Source organism: Mytilus galloprovincialis, chromosome 9 (assembly GCF_965363235.1).
Source record: "Mytilus galloprovincialis chromosome 9, xbMytGall1.hap1.1, whole genome shotgun sequence".
In the NCBI taxonomy this organism is placed as follows: domain Eukaryota; kingdom Metazoa; phylum Mollusca; class Bivalvia; order Mytilida; family Mytilidae; genus Mytilus; species Mytilus galloprovincialis.
Window position 1 is genome coordinate 15,890,421 of NC_134846.1, and position 21,575 is coordinate 15,911,995.

General features: G+C 32.9%; 3 protein-coding genes across 4 annotated transcripts in view; 2 read left to right on the top strand and 1 right to left on the bottom strand.

Annotated features, from left to right (window-relative positions):
• Positions 1-1,215: 1,215 nt before the first annotated feature.
• LOC143044509 (zinc finger Y-chromosomal protein 1-like) overlaps positions 1,216-21,575 on the bottom strand; it is a 42,179-nt gene continuing 21,819 nt past the window's right edge. The window contains exons 1-2 of one of the 2 annotated variants that reach the window (XM_076216561.1): positions 7,374-7,419; positions 1,216-2,410 (exon numbers count right to left, since the gene is read on the bottom strand). In XM_076216561.1, the coding sequence (XP_076072676.1) occupies positions 1,335-2,264 (930 nt within the window). In that variant the 5' untranslated portion in view covers positions 2,265-2,410; positions 7,374-7,419 and the 3' untranslated portion in view covers positions 1,216-1,334. Of the gene's footprint in view, positions 2,411-7,373; positions 7,420-21,575 lie in introns of those variants that run through there. The other variant, XM_076216562.1, reaches the window with a different exon arrangement.
• LOC143046501 (uncharacterized) lies at positions 7,560-14,391 on the top strand. Its single transcript, XM_076219658.1, has 9 exons — positions 7,560-8,138; positions 9,008-9,445; positions 9,874-10,033; positions 10,515-10,607; positions 10,969-11,106; positions 11,389-11,822; positions 12,140-12,391; positions 12,815-12,913; positions 13,381-14,391. Exons 1-9 carry the CDS (start codon positions 7,599-7,601, stop codon positions 14,389-14,391), a joined length of 3,165 nt encoding a protein of 1,054 aa, XP_076075773.1. The 5' UTR covers positions 7,560-7,598.
• LOC143046653 (uncharacterized) lies at positions 15,371-16,589 on the top strand. The gene has a single exon (XM_076219775.1). The coding sequence runs from the start codon at positions 15,499-15,501 to the stop codon at positions 16,501-16,503; it is 1,005 nt and encodes a 334-aa protein (XP_076075890.1). The 5' UTR covers positions 15,371-15,498; the 3' UTR covers positions 16,504-16,589.

Consider the following 21,575-nt stretch of genomic DNA (forward strand, 5'->3'; position numbering starts at 1 on the left):
ACGAAAACATCACTTTTACAGGAAAGACCTTTCAATTGTTTTACAAACAATTGAGATACTAGTTATTTATTTTGTTAGTCTATCTATTTTTGGTATTATGTAATATTTATCGTCATGAACCATTGGTTTCTTTTACATAAATTTAACATCTTTATACATTTTGAACATGTTGAAATTAGTTCTATATTTCTGTTGGATTTGAACTTTGTCTTTTATATTATTTTACTTGTCCACGGGCAACCCAGACAAAAATAATTACTTGTCCGGTTGTTCAAATGTACGAGTCGGGCGAGTCGGGCATAGGATTTCCACACCCCTGAATACAATATCAGAGCAATTGAAATACTTATACACAAGTTATTATCCTTAAACTATAAAATGCTTGTTTTGGGCCCCTTCTGGGCCCTTAAATCCTAAACGGTTGGGACCATCATCCCCAAAATCGATCCAAACCTTCCTTTTGTGGTATTGAACCTTCTGAAAAAAAATCATAAAGATCTATACACTTAAACTAAAGTTATTGTCCGGAATATAAGTCTACTTTGATCAGTTTTAGTTAAAATATTAAGGTGCAAAAACTATTACAATTAGTGCATTTTATAGATATTTGGGAGCATTTTTTTACGAATTTCCCAATATTTGCCAGGCTAAATTTTTTTACTTGTCTTAGAATAGAACTGATATGCACCTTTAAAAAAATCCTAAAAGTTGAAAAAAATAAATATGATCTTGAGAGAAAACACCTACTGAGTACATGTACTACATGCAAGTTATCTAATACATCTGTTGCACGAACCTCTCTGGTAGCACGAAACCTGCCAAAAGGTAAAAAAAATGTCAAAATGCATTTTTTCTTTTTTTTTTTATAATGTTCTTTGCAAAATATAACAAGATAATGCTATATTTAAGAGATATATCAATTATCCAGACCTTTAAAAAGTACCTAAATATGGTGATTTTTTTTGCATTTTTTTTTTAATAATTCACAAATACGCAAATAAGGCTGTTAAATGAAAAATAGTGTGAATTTACAAAAAAAAATTGTTATCTTAACTCCTAAATACCCAAAGATTTTGGAAATATATATAATGTTGCCCAGTTATAACTACCAATTTGGACGAAATTTGAGATTTTGCATGGTTTTATGCATGGCAGACTGGCTCTTAAATGATTAAACATCATACTACAATTATACATGACATTCAAAGTTTGACAGAAAATGAATGAATATTTTATTGATACCATTTGATTTAAAAGTAAATTATGTCACTTTTATCTCGAATTACGAGTCAACAAAGACAAGTCAACATTACAATTGCTTGTAAACAGATACTTTAATCTATTTGGATCACTTCATGCGTACGCTCGGGCGTATTGGCGTATACCTGGCTGAGCGCCTCCTTTGACATACAATCGGTACAAAAATAAATTTTCAAATACTTGTTATCAATATCCACAGAGAGCGCCTGTAATTTACTTTTTTCGCTGTATTCTTTTTGGCATGCGTCACAATTGTATACTTTGCCAGTTCCTGCACCATGTTCACCGTCGGCATGTTCTTTCATATGTTTCCGTAGAAATTTATGCTGAGTAAATACTTTTCTGCAGAGTCCACATTTATAAAGTGGTTCATCATGTGAGTTAGCCATGTGCCTTTTCAACATGATGCTACTAAGGTAACTGTTTTCACAAATGCTACAGTGAAAAGGTCTACCCCGACATGTTCTCTCGTGTATCAATAATCCATGTTTTGTATGAAAAGATCTCTTACACCATTCACTCTTACATTTGTACTGTTTAATGTCTGCATGTAGTTTATGTTGTTCTAGCAACATTTTCTTGTCAAACTCTGCTCCACATTCCGTGCATAAAAATCGTTTGGCACTTTTAATTGTATGGCTGCTGATATGTCTTTCAACAGAAGCTTGATCATCAAATTCTTTATTACAAACACCACATCTATAAGGTTTTATCCCTTTAAATTTATACAAATATTTATGTAGTTTACCAGTGTCTGATACGACTTGGACTCGAACATCAGAACTCGGACCAGCCCCTTCTGTAGACATATCAGAACTCTGACCAGCCCCTTCTGTAGACAAATCAGAACTCTGACCAGCCCCTTGTGTAGACATATCAGAACTCTGACCAGCCCCTTCTGTAGACATATCAGAACTCTGACCAGCCCCTTCCTCAGACATATTAGAGTTGTGAGTTACTTTTGGTAACAGTTTCTCTCTGATCCCACAATGTTCTTCATTCATATTGCGAAATTTACTGTGACAGACTTAAAAATCCTATATACCTAATCCTCCTAATCCTCAAGTTTATATTAGAATGTCAAGGTCAAATATATATGTAGTTATTTCTGTTGTCATTGAGACTGGGCTTGCAGCAGAATCAACATGTGCTGTAAAATCAAACAACATATATATACATGACATAAATGAGAATGCAAAGATAAATATGCTTTTCTTTATAACATGTATAAGGGAGTAACCATTGAACTTTATGGAGAGAATGTTGTTTTTGACTGAGACAGATTTTTTTTACACAAAACCGCAAAGATTTTTTAAGGGTTTTTATGATCTTTTATGCTATTAACTAAAACAAAAATTCTTTAAAACTAATAAGGTAATACTAGTTGGGAAAGGGGGATTTCTGCTGGATTCAGAACATTTTTTGGCCATCTGCTTGACCACAATATTTTTTTGAAACTTGAATGTGTCCTTATTCATGTACTACGCAATACTGTGCCTGTACATTTATCATGTTTATTGAAGCATTGGCAATGATTTTCCTAGTTGAGTCAACTAGTCAGATATAATTAGTAATGTTAGGAATCACTGAGGGGGGTCAGTCCTAATCCCGAAATCTGGGCTTAAAAACATAAATCAGGGCTTAAAAACAGGAAATCCTGAGGTCCCAATTTTAAGAAATTTATATTTTGACATCCAAAAATTTGAAAGAGAATTCCCGGATCCCAGAGTACAGATAAAGGTCCGACACCCCCCTTTCCCCCCGAAAAAACAATGTTGTAATGGTAAAAGTTCTGAATGGAACAACTTTGCGTTGGTAAGAGTTGACTTTAAGTGGTACGAGTTAACTTGCTTCCTTAAGTTAAGTCCAGCCCTGGTCTCAGTGACTCAGTAATAAATGAGTCACTGAGACCAGGGCTTGACTAAAAAAATTCAAATAGCCTTGCCAAACATCATAATTATTTGGACTAGGTTCAATCATCATAACATATGGACAAATATGGCGGTATTTGCACCTCAAAAACTACTCTGTGTACAGACTTACCTGTGCTGTTTGGAAAGTTTTCAGGCCTAGCATCCACTAGATATATAAAAGTTAAATGCATTTTGTGTTTAAGAAAGATAAAATCTTTCATGGTTTTTGATGAGCATTTTAATAATTTTATTCCTTTCTGCAAAAGGTGTAAAAATAAACAAACACCTGAATTACTTTGATACTGTCCACTCACTGACTCAGATAAATTCTTTAACTCACCTACAGTTGTGAAGGTACAAAAATGTATCTCTTGTCCAAAGTCAATTAAGGAGAATCAAAACAATACAAACCGGTTTTTACCTGAGGGTGCATCTCAAAGTTGTACCACAACTTAGTTAATTTTCACACCTATTGCCTGAAGGAAAAAAAATGCGGGCCAGTCTTTCCACCACCGAACACAACCGCATACCACCAAACACCCCAAAACAAATTTATATATCAAAGTAGAGCATGCACGTGTTTCTATTATGTATTTTTTATATTAGATAAACAGGTTTATGTTTTAAAATATATATGATATTTCGGATTGGTCAATATTTGTCGCATTGCGTAAATACAATGTATATTGTATGATATTTGATATGTAAATACATTGTAGCACAGGATTTTTTAGGCGCGAATAGTTTTCTTGTTAAAGTAAGTTAAGATATATTGTCATTTGACGCTCGTATACCGTTCAGAAAAGTGCAGTTTAGTTTTAGGTAAAACCCCCTCCCCCACCAGGAGTTGTATGCTTGTATTTATGAAATGTTTTTACGCATAGATAGATAGAATAGATAGATATTTATACTACCAGTATGGCATTGTTTGGTTGATCATGAATACCTATAATATATGTGTATATGTATATATGATTTCTCATTTTGATTTTCTATTTTGTAGACTGTTGTGTACTACGCAACGGTGATCCGGTATCTGATGACATCAGGACTCAAATTTTCTTTTTTTAATAAAATTTTCACAGTAAGCTGCACATGCTGGCGAGCTATTCCTATGAAACAAGTGTTTGTTTTTATTTTATAAATACTTTATATACGTTTGAGGTGACGAATTAGAATATAACATTAACCATAAAGAAAAACAATAATATCACACAATAAACATAAAACAATCTAATCATTTAAATTACGTAAAATTTAATCATATTCTCATGTTTTTCACATGCCTTTGTATGTTAATAATTGATGAGAATCATAATAAAAAAAAAATCCGGATTTACATTGTTACAAGTACAGTCAGGGGTACTACTAAAACAAGTTAATTTTATTTACTTGAACAAGTAAAAAAAAATATACACATATAAGTAAGTAAATAATGTTTGAATGATCTCCCCTTAATTTTCTCAAAAATTTACTTGTATAGGTAAAATTTTCTTTCAATCCCACAAAAATCGTCAAGTTTTGAGATGTAAAATCATGCCTTTAATGATTTTTCCCAGGTTTGCTCAAATTTTTTCATTAAAGATCAATGTTTCATCTCATTAATTCATCAAAGAAACTGATTGAGCAAAGATTTTGTATATTTGCACAAGGCCTTCAAAAATTGCTTCTTTGGGGCTTGAAAATAAGCAGTGTTATGAAGATAACAGACAAATGGGATTTTCATTGTCCATGAAATTAAACTTAAATGATAAGTAAAGACATCTGCAAAGGGTACACAAGTTAAAATTCTATTAGAGCAAAGCAATCTTAAGAATTCAAGAAAAGAAGAAAGGATGCCTTTTTTACCTATACAAGTAAATAAAATTCACTTGTATAAGTATCCTACAAATTTACTTATATGTGTATATTTTTTTTTACTTGTTCAAGTAAATAAAATTAACTTGAACTAAACTTGTTTAAGTAGTAACCCTGACTGAAGTATTTCGTTGTGTTGTATAATTAATTATCTTATGATCTTTACTTGCAATTAATTCAATAGAAATAAATTGTTCAAATAATTAAAACATTTGATTTAATGTGAAATTATCACAAAAATTATATTTAAAAAAAATGTTAAAGACTTGAAAGTGTACTGTTACAGATGACATTTTCAGCCCGGCAATACTGTTCTTGTTGGTTCTCTTGTTATCTGGTTATCCTTTATTATTAATTTGTGTATTTACATTAATAAACATAGTTATCCTCATTTAGAAGGTAAATCAAATAAGGTGAAAACAAAATATTTAGGTGTGTTAGATGGTATTTTAATGTGTTCGGTGGTGTTCAGCAGTGTGCAGTGGTGTTAGGTGGTGAAAAGACCTACCGAAAAAATGCCCATCAAGATCAAAATCCTAAAGAGATTTTATCTTTCTGAAACACAAAATGCATTTAACTTTAATGTATCTAGTTGATGCCAGGCATTAAAACTTTCCCAACTTCACGGGTAATTCTGTACTCAGAGTAGTTTTTGGTATGTAAAATCCGTTTGTTATGGATATATAATTATATATAAATCTTAAAGTTAATGTACCCTTCTGTAGCCATTTTTGTACGAACTTTTCAAACTTCAATTGTATCAAAACTACAGATATTATGAATAATAGAGATAGGCCATTTTGTACATATTCCAAGGGGAAACTTGATGCAAAGCATTATTTTTTACTGTTCCATTGCATTTAATAGAAAAAGAGGACTTTGTGGCAAATAAATCAAGATTTTTATAGAAAATCCACAGCCTTTATCCTTGTACTCTCATATAATTTGGCAATTTGATGACTGATAGATATAGGATTATTGCATGCAGTGCTAGCATTGATTTCCTTAAAACAAGTTTATAAATGTAGTTATTGGTTAAGCAAGTATAAATATGGCCAAAATCAAGTACACCTTTTAGGGTGTGCTCGACTTTAGTGACTCAGCATGAGGTGTTTTGGAATTTACAGGTTACTTAGAACTTTTTGTAAAAAATAAACACTAGCACATCATAGAAAATCAAGTGAGTAGTTTATGTTTCAAATTTTATAACAAAAATCTCTGTATTAAAGGCTGTGGATTTTCTATAAAAATCTTGATTTATTTGCCACAAAGTCCTCTTTTTCTATCAAATGCAATGAAACAGTAAAAAATAATGCTTTGCATCAAGTTTCCCCTTGGAACATGTACTAAATGGCCTATCTCTATTATTTATTGTATCTTTAGTTTTGATACAAATTATTGAGGTTTGAAAAATTCGTACAAAAATGGCTACAGAAGGGTACATAAACCTTAAGGTTCATGTGGACCCTATGGCTAAAATGGCCGTATTTTCACCTCAAAATTTACTCTGAGTACAGACAAACCTGTGCATCTGTAAAACATTTAAGGCATAGCATGCCCTAGATAAATGAATTTTAAGTATGTTTTATGTTTTAGAAAAATAAAAACTTACCAGGATTTTGCCGTGCACTTTTTTTCATTCCTCCAGAAGGTGCCAAAATAAACTAAGTTGGGAAACAGGTTTGATAACTTCCCCACAGGTAAAAATTAAAGTGAGCATTTTTAATTGACATGGACATTAGATGGACAATAGATACCTGACAATAATTGGTTATTTAAACTGTGTACCTGAGTGGACCATTTCAAGGTAAACTCAACTGTTTGTTAATTTAATCATCTTCTGCAGAGACGAAAAAAAGTGTACGGCAAAATCCAGTTAAGTTATGAATTTTCTAAATCATACAATGCATTTGAATTCTATTTATCTAGGGCATGCTATGCCTTAAAACTTTTCCAGATGTACAGGTGTGCCTGTACTCAGAGAAAATTTTGAGGTGAAAATACGGCCATTTTAACCATAGGGTCCACATGAACCTTAACATGTTTATCCTTTTTAACCTTTGTAAGTTGCAGCAGTACTGGATACCAAGATACTAGTCCAATTAATTATGACGTCTAGGAAGGCTTTATTAAATTTTTGCTTGGACTCAGTCTCCTTCCTGTCGATGTATACTATAAAGGCGTCAAAAAAAATAAATAATGATCAATAATTTAGAAAATTCCAGACGTCATTATTATTTTGACTGACAAGATACATGTATTAGCTGTTAGTATTTGTGATAATTATGCCCATCATATTCCATAGAGTGTTAAGTGTAAAAATCTAAATACAATTCATCTTACCAAATAATATGAGAAATCTGAAATTTGTAAACAAACAAAAAGTTAACCCGAATAATCCAGTCGTTATATTACGATCACTTCGATCACTCCATTAACGCCTGAATGCATCCACGATAAAAATGCGTCAACCGGAAATTTAAAAAACGAGCTGCATCATGGGATCAATATATTTTGACATATGGCGCGAAATAGAGGAGGAGTTAAAATTGTTTGTAAACATGTACAATGGAGCAAGAGACGTGTTTTCATTGTACACACGTGTTTGATCCGAAAAATTTATCAAAGGAATGTAGAAGGAATATTCATAAAATTCACGGTGAGATCAATATATTAGAAACTTTAAAGTCAGTTTACGGTGGTGTTGAACTGCATGATTTTAGTGATTTTGAACAAGACTGTTTTGTTTGCAGTAAGTGCTATAATGTTATACAGGGTATATATAGGAGTCAGAGGAAACTTTCTACTTTGACAGACTCTTTGAAAAGTGTAGCATCTACAAAATTTTCATCGCTGAATCCAGAAAACACAACTGTAGTTTATACGCCATGCCCACTTGCAGAGGAAAAACGATCTCCGACCAAGAAAAGATCGAGGGAATGTTTGACTCCAGTGAAGTCGGGATACACACCTCATGGAAAGAAACCATTGCCAGCATCATGTCAAACTCCAAAAGCAAGAAGGAAGAAATTAAATTTCAACAAAACTCCTCGTCAGACCCCTAAATCTACTACAAAATCTCCTGTCAGTCCAGGTCCAAAAGTGAAGGTTAGTCATTTATAATAATTCTATATGGTATTAAAGTTAATGTGTTATAAAATGTGTACTTTTTAAGTTTAATACAGTGATAAATTTTGTTGGCACATGTATGTAATATAGACATAATGATACAGACTGAGAAATATATATATGTATACTCAAGGATTTGTTTAGTGAGACAATTTTGTAACATAATTATATTGCTACTGAATCATTTTATCCATTTGTCAACTGGACATGAAACTAATCACAGCTGGAATTGTCTTCTTTAACCAACTGTTAATTAATCCCATCTTCTTTATCTGTGATTTTGTCAACTTATCTGTGAGTGTTTAAATATTGACACCTACATGTATGTGTAATATGTCTCTTTGATCCTTTAATGTAAACTGCATGTACAAATGTATGTTAATAGGAATAGTATGATTATTTTATTGTTTTTAAATTTGAAAAAATCAAAAAATTATAAAATGTTAAATCTTTTGACCAGGAAAATAATAACCATCTAAATCTGTTTTTTAATTAAGAAAATATATTTTTATATATAAATATAAATTGTTACGGGTCAAGACTGTTTGTATTAATTTATGAAATCTTTTATGTGTCTTCATTCAACTTTTTTTTATCATAACCAACAATATTTATTTTTACTTGATTAATGTTGGAATGTATGTATCTCTTTTCCATTTTATTATTTATTACCACTAACACTTGCATATATACATTTGTATATTTAAAGAAACATATAATTTTGGCTTCATGGTCAGGTGCCCCAAATTCATCAAGCTTCTGGATTTGTCCCTGTGCAGGTACAAATGTACATGCAAATTACTCCCTTGTTTGTTCTCATGTTGGTACATTGTATATTGTCTTCACAGGTACATCTGGGATTTAAAGGAAGTTCAAGACAAACTACATTGAAAGGTTCAAGTAAACTGGCTTGCAGAGCAATTGTGCTGAAGCAGTACAAAACAGCAATTAACCATTTACTCCAGATTGAGGATTTAAAGAAGGACATTTTTCAAATAACCAAAAAAAAGATGAGCCAGGAGCTGCAACAAATATGTCAAGCAAAGGATAGCGTGTTAAGAACAAAGAATCTAGAGAAATTTTCATGGAAGAAAGCTTACGATGAACTGAAACAAACATGTCCATTGGTAACAGAGTTGATGTTGTTGATTGCTGGAAATAAGAATAAACATATACCAAGAATTGTTTCCAGCATAGCCATATTGCTTTTCAACAGAAACTCACAGATGGGTGCAATACAAGCTATTAATAGTATTCTGATGTTCAGAGGTCACATTCGCACCAAGGTAACTATATCTTTTCATGGTAGCATATATCATGCATGTACAAAAAATATACAATCTGCAATGTAGAAAGTGTTGAACAGCTAACGTTTGTGTTTAACAGATCTGGCTGAGGTTTGTCAAACAAAAAAATATTTTCAAAAGGAACATGTTGATTAATTAAAAAGTTGTGGTATGGTTGCTAATGAGACAGCTTCTCCACAAGACCAAATGTCATAGAAGTTAAAAACTATATATGTCATGATATAAGTTACCCTATGAGCTTCAACAATAAGCAAATTCAAACTTCAAAGTTTTTTAAAAGAGAAACTTGTATATATACATGTAATATACATGTATATGTAAAGTAAAATGAGTTTCTATCAATCAGTATTTGTAATGCTATCGTTGAATTGTTTCAATTTGAATATTTTATATGTTTTGTTTTTCAGGTTTACACTACATTTAACCGTGCAGGTTTGAGCAGCTCATACAAATCATCCATCAGACATGTAGACAAGATATGCCAAAACTTTGACCAGCCGGTTCGGAATTGGGCTAATAGAGTAGCCAGTCATTACACCAAGAAATTAAGAGAAAGTGCTCATTTAGGTAATTAAAACTTCTTTAAATTCTTGAACTTTATATAATTAGTTGAAATGCACTATTTATTTAATAGAAATTCATTTATGTATATAAAAAGGTAGATGTGGTATGATTGCCAATGAGATGTACATTTTAACTCATCACAAGAGAAAAAATGGCACAGAGCAGCACTCTGATATTAATATTCTTTGATGATTTAAACTTATTTTTGAGTACTGTCAAATCAGAATATATTACATGCATTTATTATTGCAATTTAATCAATTTAGAATATTTAGCGATATTGATACAATTTAAATCCTATTTAATTCATATTAAAAATTCCAAAATGAGGTTTTTAACTTTGAATTATAATTGTGATAATAACCCTGTTGCAATTTTCACAATAATAAAAACATCTTAATAATTTCTGAATTTAGTAAGAAATGCATGTTGATGGATTCATATTTAAGACTCAAGATGAACAACTTATTTTTATTTTCTGCAGATGAACATAACTATGCATTGTCATCAGTGGAAGAACTCACTTCATGTAATACTACATTGCCAGTGTTGGAAACACCAGCAAAAGGACATACAGGTAATTTCACTTCAATAATGTATATTTCATGATTGAAAACTTAGTAATTAATACATGTACATGTATATATTATTGCAAGCAGATTGAATATAATGTTAAATGTACTTTGCTGTTTGGAATTTCTTGACAAGTCTAAATCCATGGTTGCACATGTACAGTAATATGAATAAACAGAAAAAAGTGTAAAAGTGCTATATTTTGACATTAAACTATTAATTAGCTAGCTTTGACATTATCAGTACAAATACCTTCCACTGAGAGTTGTGAGACTTTGTAATTAATTATTCATTCTACTTAAATGTTTCAATATATTTTACACCAGTACATAAATATATTTATATGGTTCATATTTATTTTATAGGTACCAATCCAGTCAAATTATTCTGTGAGTCACCATTTGAATGTTCAACTCCCGAAAGTGAATCACCTACATACATGTATACAGCAGTACCAGTTTCACCCCTATCAGAGACACCTAGGACTTCACATTCATCTAATGGTATGTTGATTTTATTTTGGTTTTGTGTCTGGCAAACAATTTATAAGTAAATTGTGATATACATGTATATGCTTACTGAATATTTTTTTCCTTACCCGTACATGTATGTATGGTAAGAGCATGAATTGGTTGTCATAAAATTATGGTAAATGAAATTATTTTTTTATTTATCAATCATAACAAAAAAAGTAAAATTGAAAGGTCATTTATTTTTATTGATTCAACCACGAGTCTAGATATGAAATAAAAGTAATTTATTTGTTTACATTTTGATTTTAACAGATCTAGATACACCTGATCGTACATCAGCAGAAGTCTTTACAGAGTCTCCTTACACCACCATTATGGCGACAGAAACAGATGAAATACCTTCCTTCCAAATCGTTATGGACAACTTAAACATGATGACTAAAGCTAGACACAAAACAGAAGACACATCTAACAAAATGCATAATCTTGTCCATGCTTTAGCTGTTCAAGACAGAGTTTCGGCAGATGACCTGGAGGACTGTGTACCTCAGGCTGATATACTAACTATACCAAATGAAGCTTTCCTACCCAGCAAAGAAGACTTCACTCAACTGAACCAGGAGTACAACATTTTAATTCAAAGGGTTCTTGTTGAGAACATAATACAGTTGAAAGAATGCAAGGAATTTGTAATTTATCATATACCACATCAATTTTCAAAAGAATCCAGGAAAAAAAGTTGTGTGGTAAGTTCCAAGTGTAAAGTACTTTAAACCAATTTTAATTCGAACAGATGTTCATTTTATCAGCATTAGAAAACTGAGCTACTACTTAGAATTTTCCATATTTAACAGGGAAAATTAAAGTTGTTGCTGCTTATGCGTGTTATATTTAATATTATTCATGTTATATAAGATGATTTAAAGATAAATAAGCTAAATGGTTACAATCAATTCAAATTTAATTTAAACACATGTATTAAACAGGACAAACATTAAAAAAAGTTCAACACATGCTGTTATTATGTGTACTTTTATTGATAATCAATGATAATATTTTTCAGATACCACTTGGCATTTTGGAAAAAGATGAAAATAAAACGGAAGAAATGATAGAAATTATAGAACATCTACAACAGTATACACCTAAAGCACACGATAAGATGATGCCACTTTTGATGGGAGGGGATGGACTCTCGGTTGAAAGAGGAGAAGGAGCACAGAGAGCCAGAGCTGATGGGATTTCACAAGAAGATCGCCTAGAAGGTTTTATTTGGAAAAGCGAAGACTGGCATGCCCATGTCATATCATTGCAGGTGTGAATTAGTATTGAGGTTTTATTTTTATAAAAGCATTTAAACTTATAGCAACTTGCACTTATTTTAACAATCCAATTCAAAGTATTTCATTGTTCAAATATCAGAACTATTATTTTTCATTATATAGATACAGATTGTCATGTTGTTTATATGACTACCAAAGTATAAATAAACAGTTTTTTTCCCATATAAACTTTAACCATCTGAGTACCTGTAAAGTGTTGTACATTTCTTGTTTAACTTGTTCAATAGTATTTGATATCACCTGACCAATACATTTTGGAAAATTAATTTATAAATGGTACCCAAAAAAAAAATGTGCCGGACCCTCCATCATTCTGATTTAATTAAAGTTATATTGTTATAAATCTTTTCAAAGATACTTTTTATTCCACTAACTGTTCACATTTTTATCTGTAGGACACATTCAACCAGCTGTTTAAAGGAACTTCCTCACCAGAAAAGGGAACATTATTTCAGTTACGAAACCTTTTTGAACATAGAGGTGTTAAGTCTGAGGTATGTTTTAGTATTTGTATATAGATAAGGACACATCACAGACACTTCATATGTCAGCACTTCCAACTTTAAATTTGACAATTAAAAGTATCAAACTAGAGTTCACTTTTGATCGTTCTGAAAGTTTGAAGCCACATTGAAAACAAGAGTTGGGATTACCAAACATAATTATACTGTTTTTGCACAGAAATAAACATTTTTTGTGAGAAAAAAATATGAAAAATTTAAAGAATTGAACTACATGTATACTTGATATAAAGGTTAAGGGAATCCATCTGTGATACAAAATTAGAACATGCACAGCCCAGAAAACACTTTTATTGCTGTTCTTAATCTCAAAATTATATATATATTTCTAACTTTGACCCCAGTTGATGAGCGAAGGACTAGTATTGTGCACATCGCACTTTTATGGGATTTAGATTTTTTTTCTCTTGATTTTCATATGTACCATTATTGTATTGCAGGTAAAAGATGCTGTAAATAGTTGTCGGGACTTCCTGCGTTTTGTGACACAAGGATATGTCATCCTTGCTGCTCTAAATGTGCTAAATATGCACTCAGTGAATGAAATTGAAGAGAGCCTAAGTACTAAAACAAAGGAAGAGAAGAAGACTTTTATGGAAAATTTATCAAAAAGTATAGTTTCCAAATTCCTTCAAACTGAGACACCATCTTTAAAGCAGAAAGGACCTGGAAATAAAATTAATCAGGAGAATCGAGTACCATGTGGCTTTCCAGGGTGCCAAAAGACATTTTTTAGGGACGGAAAATGTAGACTAAACCATCGTGCCATCTGCCCATATAGACATCTCACATATTTGAGTGTACCTGATAGAGAGACAGACTTAGACCAACAGTCTACTTTAAACAAGTCAGAGGAACAGCAGGAAAAACCAGATTACAAATTCAATTATTCCTGTTGTCTGCTAAGAGAAGGTCTCCAAGACTGGATTAGAGAAGATTCTTCAAAGGAGAACGATGGGGACAGGCTAGTGAGAATGTGGAGGTTTGACTTTCTTAGATTTTCACTGAATAATCACACCAAATATCGCCTTTTAGCCTTTCGTTTACAAGCGCAGTTAATGGCACTTTTACCGCCAAAATTAGCACATCAGCTAAGACACAACAGATGCATAAACATTCATGGAGTTGAGGGATGTAATGTTCCAGCCGACCAAGCACTTGAGTTTTTAAACATGAGGGCAAAGGATGCATTGAATTCACTGCATGGCAATATGTCCTCAGCCTCCATTCAGAGATGTGGAAGAAGTCTACAAGGGTGCAACGACATTATAGACTCCTATACCAGAGGCCTTAATCAGTATTTTGGCAAACCAACAAATTCAAAACCATCAATGAAAAAGGACATTTCAAAGTTAGTTGACAAACAAGCGGTATTTACTACGGAAGTGATCATTGCGCATACTCGCCATGGGATAGACTCTGATTGGTCTGTACAATTTGTACAGGGCTGACGCGACCAATGATCAATCTGCCTTCAAGCCCTCGAGAAAAGTAGTGGATAGAGGGCGCTGAATTATTCGAGTTAACAAAAAGTTTAAGGACGAGATTTGATAAAGTGGAGACAACTCATAATTTCAGCACAGATATCGACATCAACCAACTGGAAACGTAATTTAACGTAACCAAAAACGTACTGATTGTCACCTTGAAATCTAGATTTAGAGTCTTAAATATAATGGGAAAGGGGATTGTCTTCGTTTGCTTACTTAAACAATTCTTAAGTCATTTCTAGATGTAAATTCTTTAAAATTTTAATTCAATATTTCCGTCGTTAGAATCCGGACTTATTTGCTTATTCTCTATTCTTGGCGATGCATCATCGGATAACAGAGACATAAATGTATTTCAAAATGTATATGTCTCTAATGATGAGATAGATCATATTGCTGATCGAGATGAAAATCATAAAACACAAGAACAAAATTTTCCGCGTTTAGAATTAAAACAATAAAAAAAAAAAACCATAAGACTATTATGGTATAGTACTCTAACTTTTAAAAAACGGTTCAAATTTGTAAAAATTCAATGAAATCTTCTGACAACTTTAAAATATTCAACAGTGTGTTTTTTACCTTTAAAAAGCTCTGATAATGTGCTTTAGCTTAAAATAACGAATACTTGTTTTAATGACTCAGTTTCGTATTCTGCCTTGACATGCCAAAACATTCAATACAATTTGAAAAATTCTTGTATTAATTATAATTTTCAATGGGTTGATTACTTTGTTAAATAATCAGTGTTTTTATGGGTCGATAACTTGAAATAATCAGTGTCTGACTGTTTTCACAAGTAATTCCAATATGTTTGGATAATTGAGAACAATGGCTCGAATAAACACACGAAATTATCGTTAGTTATGATTTGATCAGTCAATAAGATTCCAGAGTAATTGATCAACTCATGCATAAGTATGAGAAGACATGTCGAAGAAATAATTTAGCCCAAAATGTATTTAAAAGACCTGCTTGGTTAAAGAGAAATCACATTCTTTATTTATCTATTTTAAAAGTGAAAATATATAGCTACACTTTATATACTGAGTCAAATTTAAATTCACCATGGACACGATGAAGTTCGAGTTCGATGCCAGCTATTCAATCTCTCCAGCATCAAGCAGCTTTAGAAGTCCTTGTACTGCTGATTCAGTTTCATCATCGATGTCTATATCACGACCTGGCAGTTTGTCGGAGAATGAATTTGAAAATTACGACGTTTTCGTCGCAGCATCTCTTGTAGAAAAGATAGACTTTAAAAATATTTCTCCAGACACTAAAACAAAAGGACTACCTAAACCTGATTTATCGGGAGCTGAAAATCTTCCAAAGAGGAAACGTTACAACAAGTCTCGTCGACTTGATAGGAGTCCAGCTCTTGTAGAGAAGTCGAAGAAAACCCGCAGATCAAAAGCTAATGACAGAGAACGTAACCGTATGCACGGACTTAACGATGCTTTAGAGAGTCTCCGATCCATACTACCCGTCAATCCTGGTGAAAACAAACTCTCAAAGATAGAGACACTCCGAATGGCAGACAACTATATATGGATGTTATCACAGACCTTGGACATGGTGGATAAAGCTCCACAAAACTATGTTGCCGTGACGGATAACGTACAAGTGCCTTCAAATGACAACTCCACAAATAGTGCTATAATACAGGAATCTTCATTTGAGTGTGAAGTTCAACAATTCACGTATCAGACGTCGTCACCAGTGGCAAGTGTTCAAGAAAACTATTTTCAAAACTACTTCCAGCACCAACATCATCATGACATGTATGATGTATCAGTTAATCCAGAAACTCCATATGTTCCCGTAAATGGATATACATCTGCCGGATTTTCAGAATCGTTTTCACCTATTTCTTCATCGTCGCCAGTTTCAGCAAATCACATTTGTATACCAACAGCACATATTGCGAAAAACATGGAGTCTCCGTCTCTCGGATTTACAAGTTATGAACAATCATTTAATTGGAATTGTATGTATCAAAGACCTCAGCCTGGAAGTCCTACTGAATACTCCGACACATCTGACGGATTTGCCTATGAGATGTTTCCGTGAAATTTACTCTGAAATGTAAATCTAACAAATAGTGCTATGTTGTGTTAAGACGATTTTGTCTCTTATGACATATGATATATGTGTGTTTCCTAATAATAAATTATTTCAATTTTGTATATTTTATATATATTATTTAATTTTTGGCCAAACAGCTATCCCGCGTATATAATTTACTCGGTCCCTGCTTTGATGTTTGGGCTAGGCTATATCCTCACCCCATACTCATAACGGAAAATGGGATAAGACCAAGTATTTAACAGCAAACAATGACAATATACGATGTACAATAACATCCTTCGACAGAGGATGCTAAGGTACATAAGAGAACAAAATCAGACCATAAAACAATGAAACATGTTAACAGCAATTGTACGTAAAAGAAAAAGTGAAATCTTTAAAAAAAAAAAAAGTTGTTAAGCTGCACATTTCCATAGATTTGCGTAAGCTATTGTTTTTTGTTTCTGTGATTTTTAAGGAAAACACATTTTTATTTCAGTTTATTCAATGATTTTTTACTGGTTCAGAATTCCATTTTCATATTTTTTTAGTTTTATTATATATTTTCCAGTTGCATAAGTAAAATAAAAAGCCACTGCGACATGACAGAGAATAGGCTCTTGAAGAAAACTGAGCACCATCTTTTCTGATGGCTACGAATAAAAGGGACTGCATAAACCGAATACCCTAGCTAAGATTAACACGAGATGTTATAAGCATCACACATTGAAAATAATGTGATAAACTAACCTTGTATTCCACATCTTTTTTATATATTGTACAAAGACGTATATTTTATTCATACGTCCTTAACCTGTGTGATGCAGATTAGGCAAATGTATTTGTAGTTACGTGTCCGTTTTATCAGCGTTTTAAAAAACACGACCAGCCTCGATCCTTTACCAACTTTACATTCATAGATCTAATAATGTGTCAAAAAAAAGAAGGTATAAAAACAAATGTAGGACATAAAAATCACAGGACAAAAAGTCATGTACAAAATGTCACAATTCGGTTTTGAGAATATATTTCTTTGAATAAGAAAACACTAATTTTCAAGATATTTTTGATGTTTTTCTTGAAATATTATATATATATATAGCAACTGTCAGTGGTGAATCCAGAAATTTTCATAAGGGGGCCGACTGACAGCCTGAGAGGGAGCCCGCTCCAGTGCTTCAGTAATAGTGATTCCTTATATAGTCAACCAATTTTTTCCCCAAAAAAGGGGGGCCCAGGCCCCCAGAAAAAACACTCTAAATCCGCCTCAGACATTGTAATTAAAATTTATTCAATTTATATTAATAATGATCAAGTTATTGTTATGAAAACAAAATGTCAAAGTGGCTAATATGTTACTTGAAAAGCTTCATGTTGCTTAGAACCAATCCTTTTTTGCATACGTTTGCCAGGATGTAGGTTCTATGATAAAACAAAACAGGACACATGCAAATTAGGATCCTTTTTAAAAAAAAAGTCACCAAGACTGCGGGCAGGGAGTCATCCGATCATAGGGAACATGTGTACTAAGTTTCAAGTTAATTGGACGAATCAACATCATCAAAACTTTAACCTGAAGCTGGAGAGACAAATGAACAAACAAACGAAAGAACACCAGACCAGTAAACATATTAAATGCAAGTAACCAAACATGCCAAATGTACACACAATGTGAAACTTCAAATCAGAAGATGTTACCAAATTAAAACTAGATGCGTCAGAATGACACGAATGGCCCTGTTCCAAAAATTTGAAAAATCTGCAATTTCAACAACACATGCGGACACAAACAAGATGGTAGTCTCACATATACTAAATCTGCTCAAAATCTTAAGGCCTTAAAAACTAGAGGCTCAAAATAGCATGTGTCTCTAGTCTTATCTTGGTCTATGTGAATACACAAGGACACACATGGATTCAAGACAAAATTGTGTTTTAGTGAAGGTGATGTGTTTGTGGATCTTACTTTACTGAACATTCTTGCTGCTTACAATTATCTCTATCTATCTATGATTTTTCAATTGGATTTTAACCTTTATTATAAATGGGGCAATTTGGTAAACAAGAGTGGGGCGAGTTGACATGGTTTCATATTTAAACATCCTGTTCGAGGGTCATAAAGTGTAATATATAGTACAATTAAATATACAAAGTATATTATAATGGTTCTGGGCGTTCTAACTAGATTTTATGAATAGCAACTCGTTTTTCATGTAATCTAAAACAGCTGGGATGTAAAAAAGTTATTCCATTCGACGAATGGGGTGATCTTACACTGACATTCCAAGTCAGTGGCGGATCCAGAACCTTTCATAAGTGGGGGCAGACTGACTGAACTAAGGAGGACCCGCTCCAGTCATGCTTCAGTGATTCCTTATATAATCAACCAAATTTTTCCTACGAAAAAGGGGGGGGGGACGGGCCCCTGAATCCGCCTATGCGCCAAGAATATAACTATTCCTTATCACCTTAAAGGGGCACTAGCTGTCAAATTCATTGTCACCGATTTGACTCAAATTCTCATATTTGATTTATAACAATGTAAAACATTTATCCAAACTATCAAAAGTCTAAAATAAACAGTTTACAGAGCATGGGGTTGATAGTATATAGGTTTCAGTCCAGACGCCATCTAATTAGCTATCGATTTGACCTCAGATTACCATATAAGCAATGTAAACATAAATAAAGATATGAATAAATTAAACCAACAGTGCAATTGGATTTTGGTCTGTTTGATTTGATTTTATAGATTAAAAATAGATGTTTCTCATTGTTTTTAACCGTATAAGAATGATTTTATGTGCATTGAATTGGTAATCAAATGATTTACCGTAGTTTTACTTTCATTGTTGACATTCTTTTTCTTTAAATAACCAGTACACATACAATGCATGCGATGTCAATCTCTAGCTAGGGGTTAAATTGAAGTTCACATGAATACGGATTTAAAGTGGTCGACTCATTCACTTGCAAGTGAATAAATAATTATCAATGTTTCTTATCGTAATTTGACAAAATTGAACCTTTTTGGCTGCAAAAAGCGAATTTTTATTTCACTATTTCCAATGATTTCACTTTCATTATTGATTGAACAAAAAAAAAAAAAAATCAAACTTTAAATTTTTTATACATCTCGTAGCTAGTGCCCCTTTAAACTTTGTACACACGTCAGACTAGACAGTTACAGGCCCCAGAATATACAGTACACACAAAAAGGATGCAATCTCTACTCCCAACACTGATTCTGGTGTATCACAGTGTCACACTGTGAAACACAGATTTCCCTCCCAAAAAACACCAAGTAATTACTTCCATCTTGGATGGACGTCAAGTTGGTTACCTATTCCCTATTCCCTATTCGTTACCTATTCCCTATTCCCTATTCGTTACCTATTCGTTACCTATTCCCTATTCCCTGTTCGTTACCTATTCGTTACCTATTCCCTATTCCCTATTCGTTACCTATTCGTTACCTATTCCCTATTCCCTATTCGTTACCTATTCGTTACCTATTCCCTATTCCCTATTCGTTACCTATTCCCTATTCCCTATTCGTTACCTATTCGTTACTTATTCCCTATTCCCTATCGTTACCTATTTGTTACTTATTCGATTTTTAATATCCTTCCCCCTTTTTAATTAATTATTATTCTTCTTCTTCCTCTTCTTCCTCTTCTTCTTCCGCCACTTTAAAAATGAACTTGTCCGCAGCATTTCTCCTAAACTACTTGTCAGATTTACTTAGGGTTTCATAAAATGTTAGACTAATATGTCTAGGTGAGCCATCAATCGTTCATTTGTGCATTGGGGTCTATTAAGGGGTATTTTTTTTGGGGGGGGGGGGGCAGAAAGAATGGAGGGGTTTACTATAGAACCCTATGGGATTTTATTTTCTAAAATTTTCAAATGAATATAGCTTGAAAACTGTAAGTGATAGATACATGCAGTCTTCAGAAATGATTAAAGGACAATAAAACAAATCACATGAAATATAGGGGAGTCCCTGGGGGTCATCCCTACCCCCTTCAATTCGAGAATATGCTTTTTACTTGTAAACGGTCCAGATCCCCACCCCTAAACCATATATATTCTTGAATAGGACGATAAAACAAATCAAATGAAATTAAATGGAAGTCCCCGGGGGTCATCCCCACCCCGTTCAATTTTAGAATGTGCTATTATCTTGTAAACGGTCCAGATCCCCACCCCTAAACCATATATATTCTTGTAGGGGACAATAAAACTAATTAAATGAAATTAAATGGAAGTTCCTGGGGGTCACCCCCACCCCGTTCAATTTGAGAATGTACTATTATCTTGTAAATGGTCCAGATCCCCACCCCTAAACCATATATTTTCTTGTAGGGGACAATAAAACAAATGAAATGAAATAAAAGGAAAGTCCCTAGGGGGTCAGCCCACCCCCTCTTGTTTGAAAACTTGTAAACGGTCAACATCCCCACCCCTAAACTATATATATTCTTGTAAGAGACAATAAAACTAATCAAATGAAATTAAATGGAAGTTCCTTGGGGTCACCCCCACCCCGTTCAATTTGAGAATGTACTATTATCTTGTAAATGGTCCAGATCCCCACCCCTAAACCATATATGTTCTTGTCGGGGACAATAAAACAAATAAAATGAGATAAAATGAAAACATGTAAACGGTCAACATCCCCACCCCTAAACCATATATTTTCTTGTAGGGGACAATAAAACAAATAAAATGAAATGTAGGTAAAGTCCCTTGGGGTCACCACCACCCCCTCCTGTTTGAATACTTGTAAATGGTGGAGATCCCCACCAGTAAGCCATATATATTCTTGTATGGGATAAAAAATCAAATCAAATGAACATGGGACCATATGAATTGCGAGTTATGGGAGCTTTGTTTGGGAGACTTCGTAACAGCATCCTGTTACAATTACTTCTTGTTGTTTATACTCTTATATCTGGTACTAGTTCTAAATTTGTTGAGGTAAAATGATCTTTTTATGACCTATTTATATGTGTTTGTGCTCAACCGATCCTTTTAATTTATGTTCGATACTCATTTGTTCCTTATTTGAT

What these genes read in the sequence shown, in the direction of transcription:
- LOC143046501 (XM_076219658.1), top strand. Translation starts at nt 7,599, where the DNA reads ATGGAGCAAGAGACGTGTTTTCATTGTACACACGTGTTTGATCCGAAA. An exon ending in CCAGGAAAAAAAGTTGTGTG is followed by an intron (nt 11,823 to 12,139) that starts GTAAGTTCCAAG and finishes AATATTTTTCAG; the next exon opens with ATACCACTTGGCATTTTGGA. An exon ending in CCCATGTCATATCATTGCAG is followed by an intron (nt 12,392 to 12,814) that starts GTGTGAATTAGT and finishes TTTTATCTGTAG; the next exon opens with GACACATTCAACCAGCTGTT.
- LOC143046653 (XM_076219775.1), top strand. Translation starts at nt 15,499, where the DNA reads ATGGACACGATGAAGTTCGAGTTCGATGCCAGCTATTCAATCTCTCCA.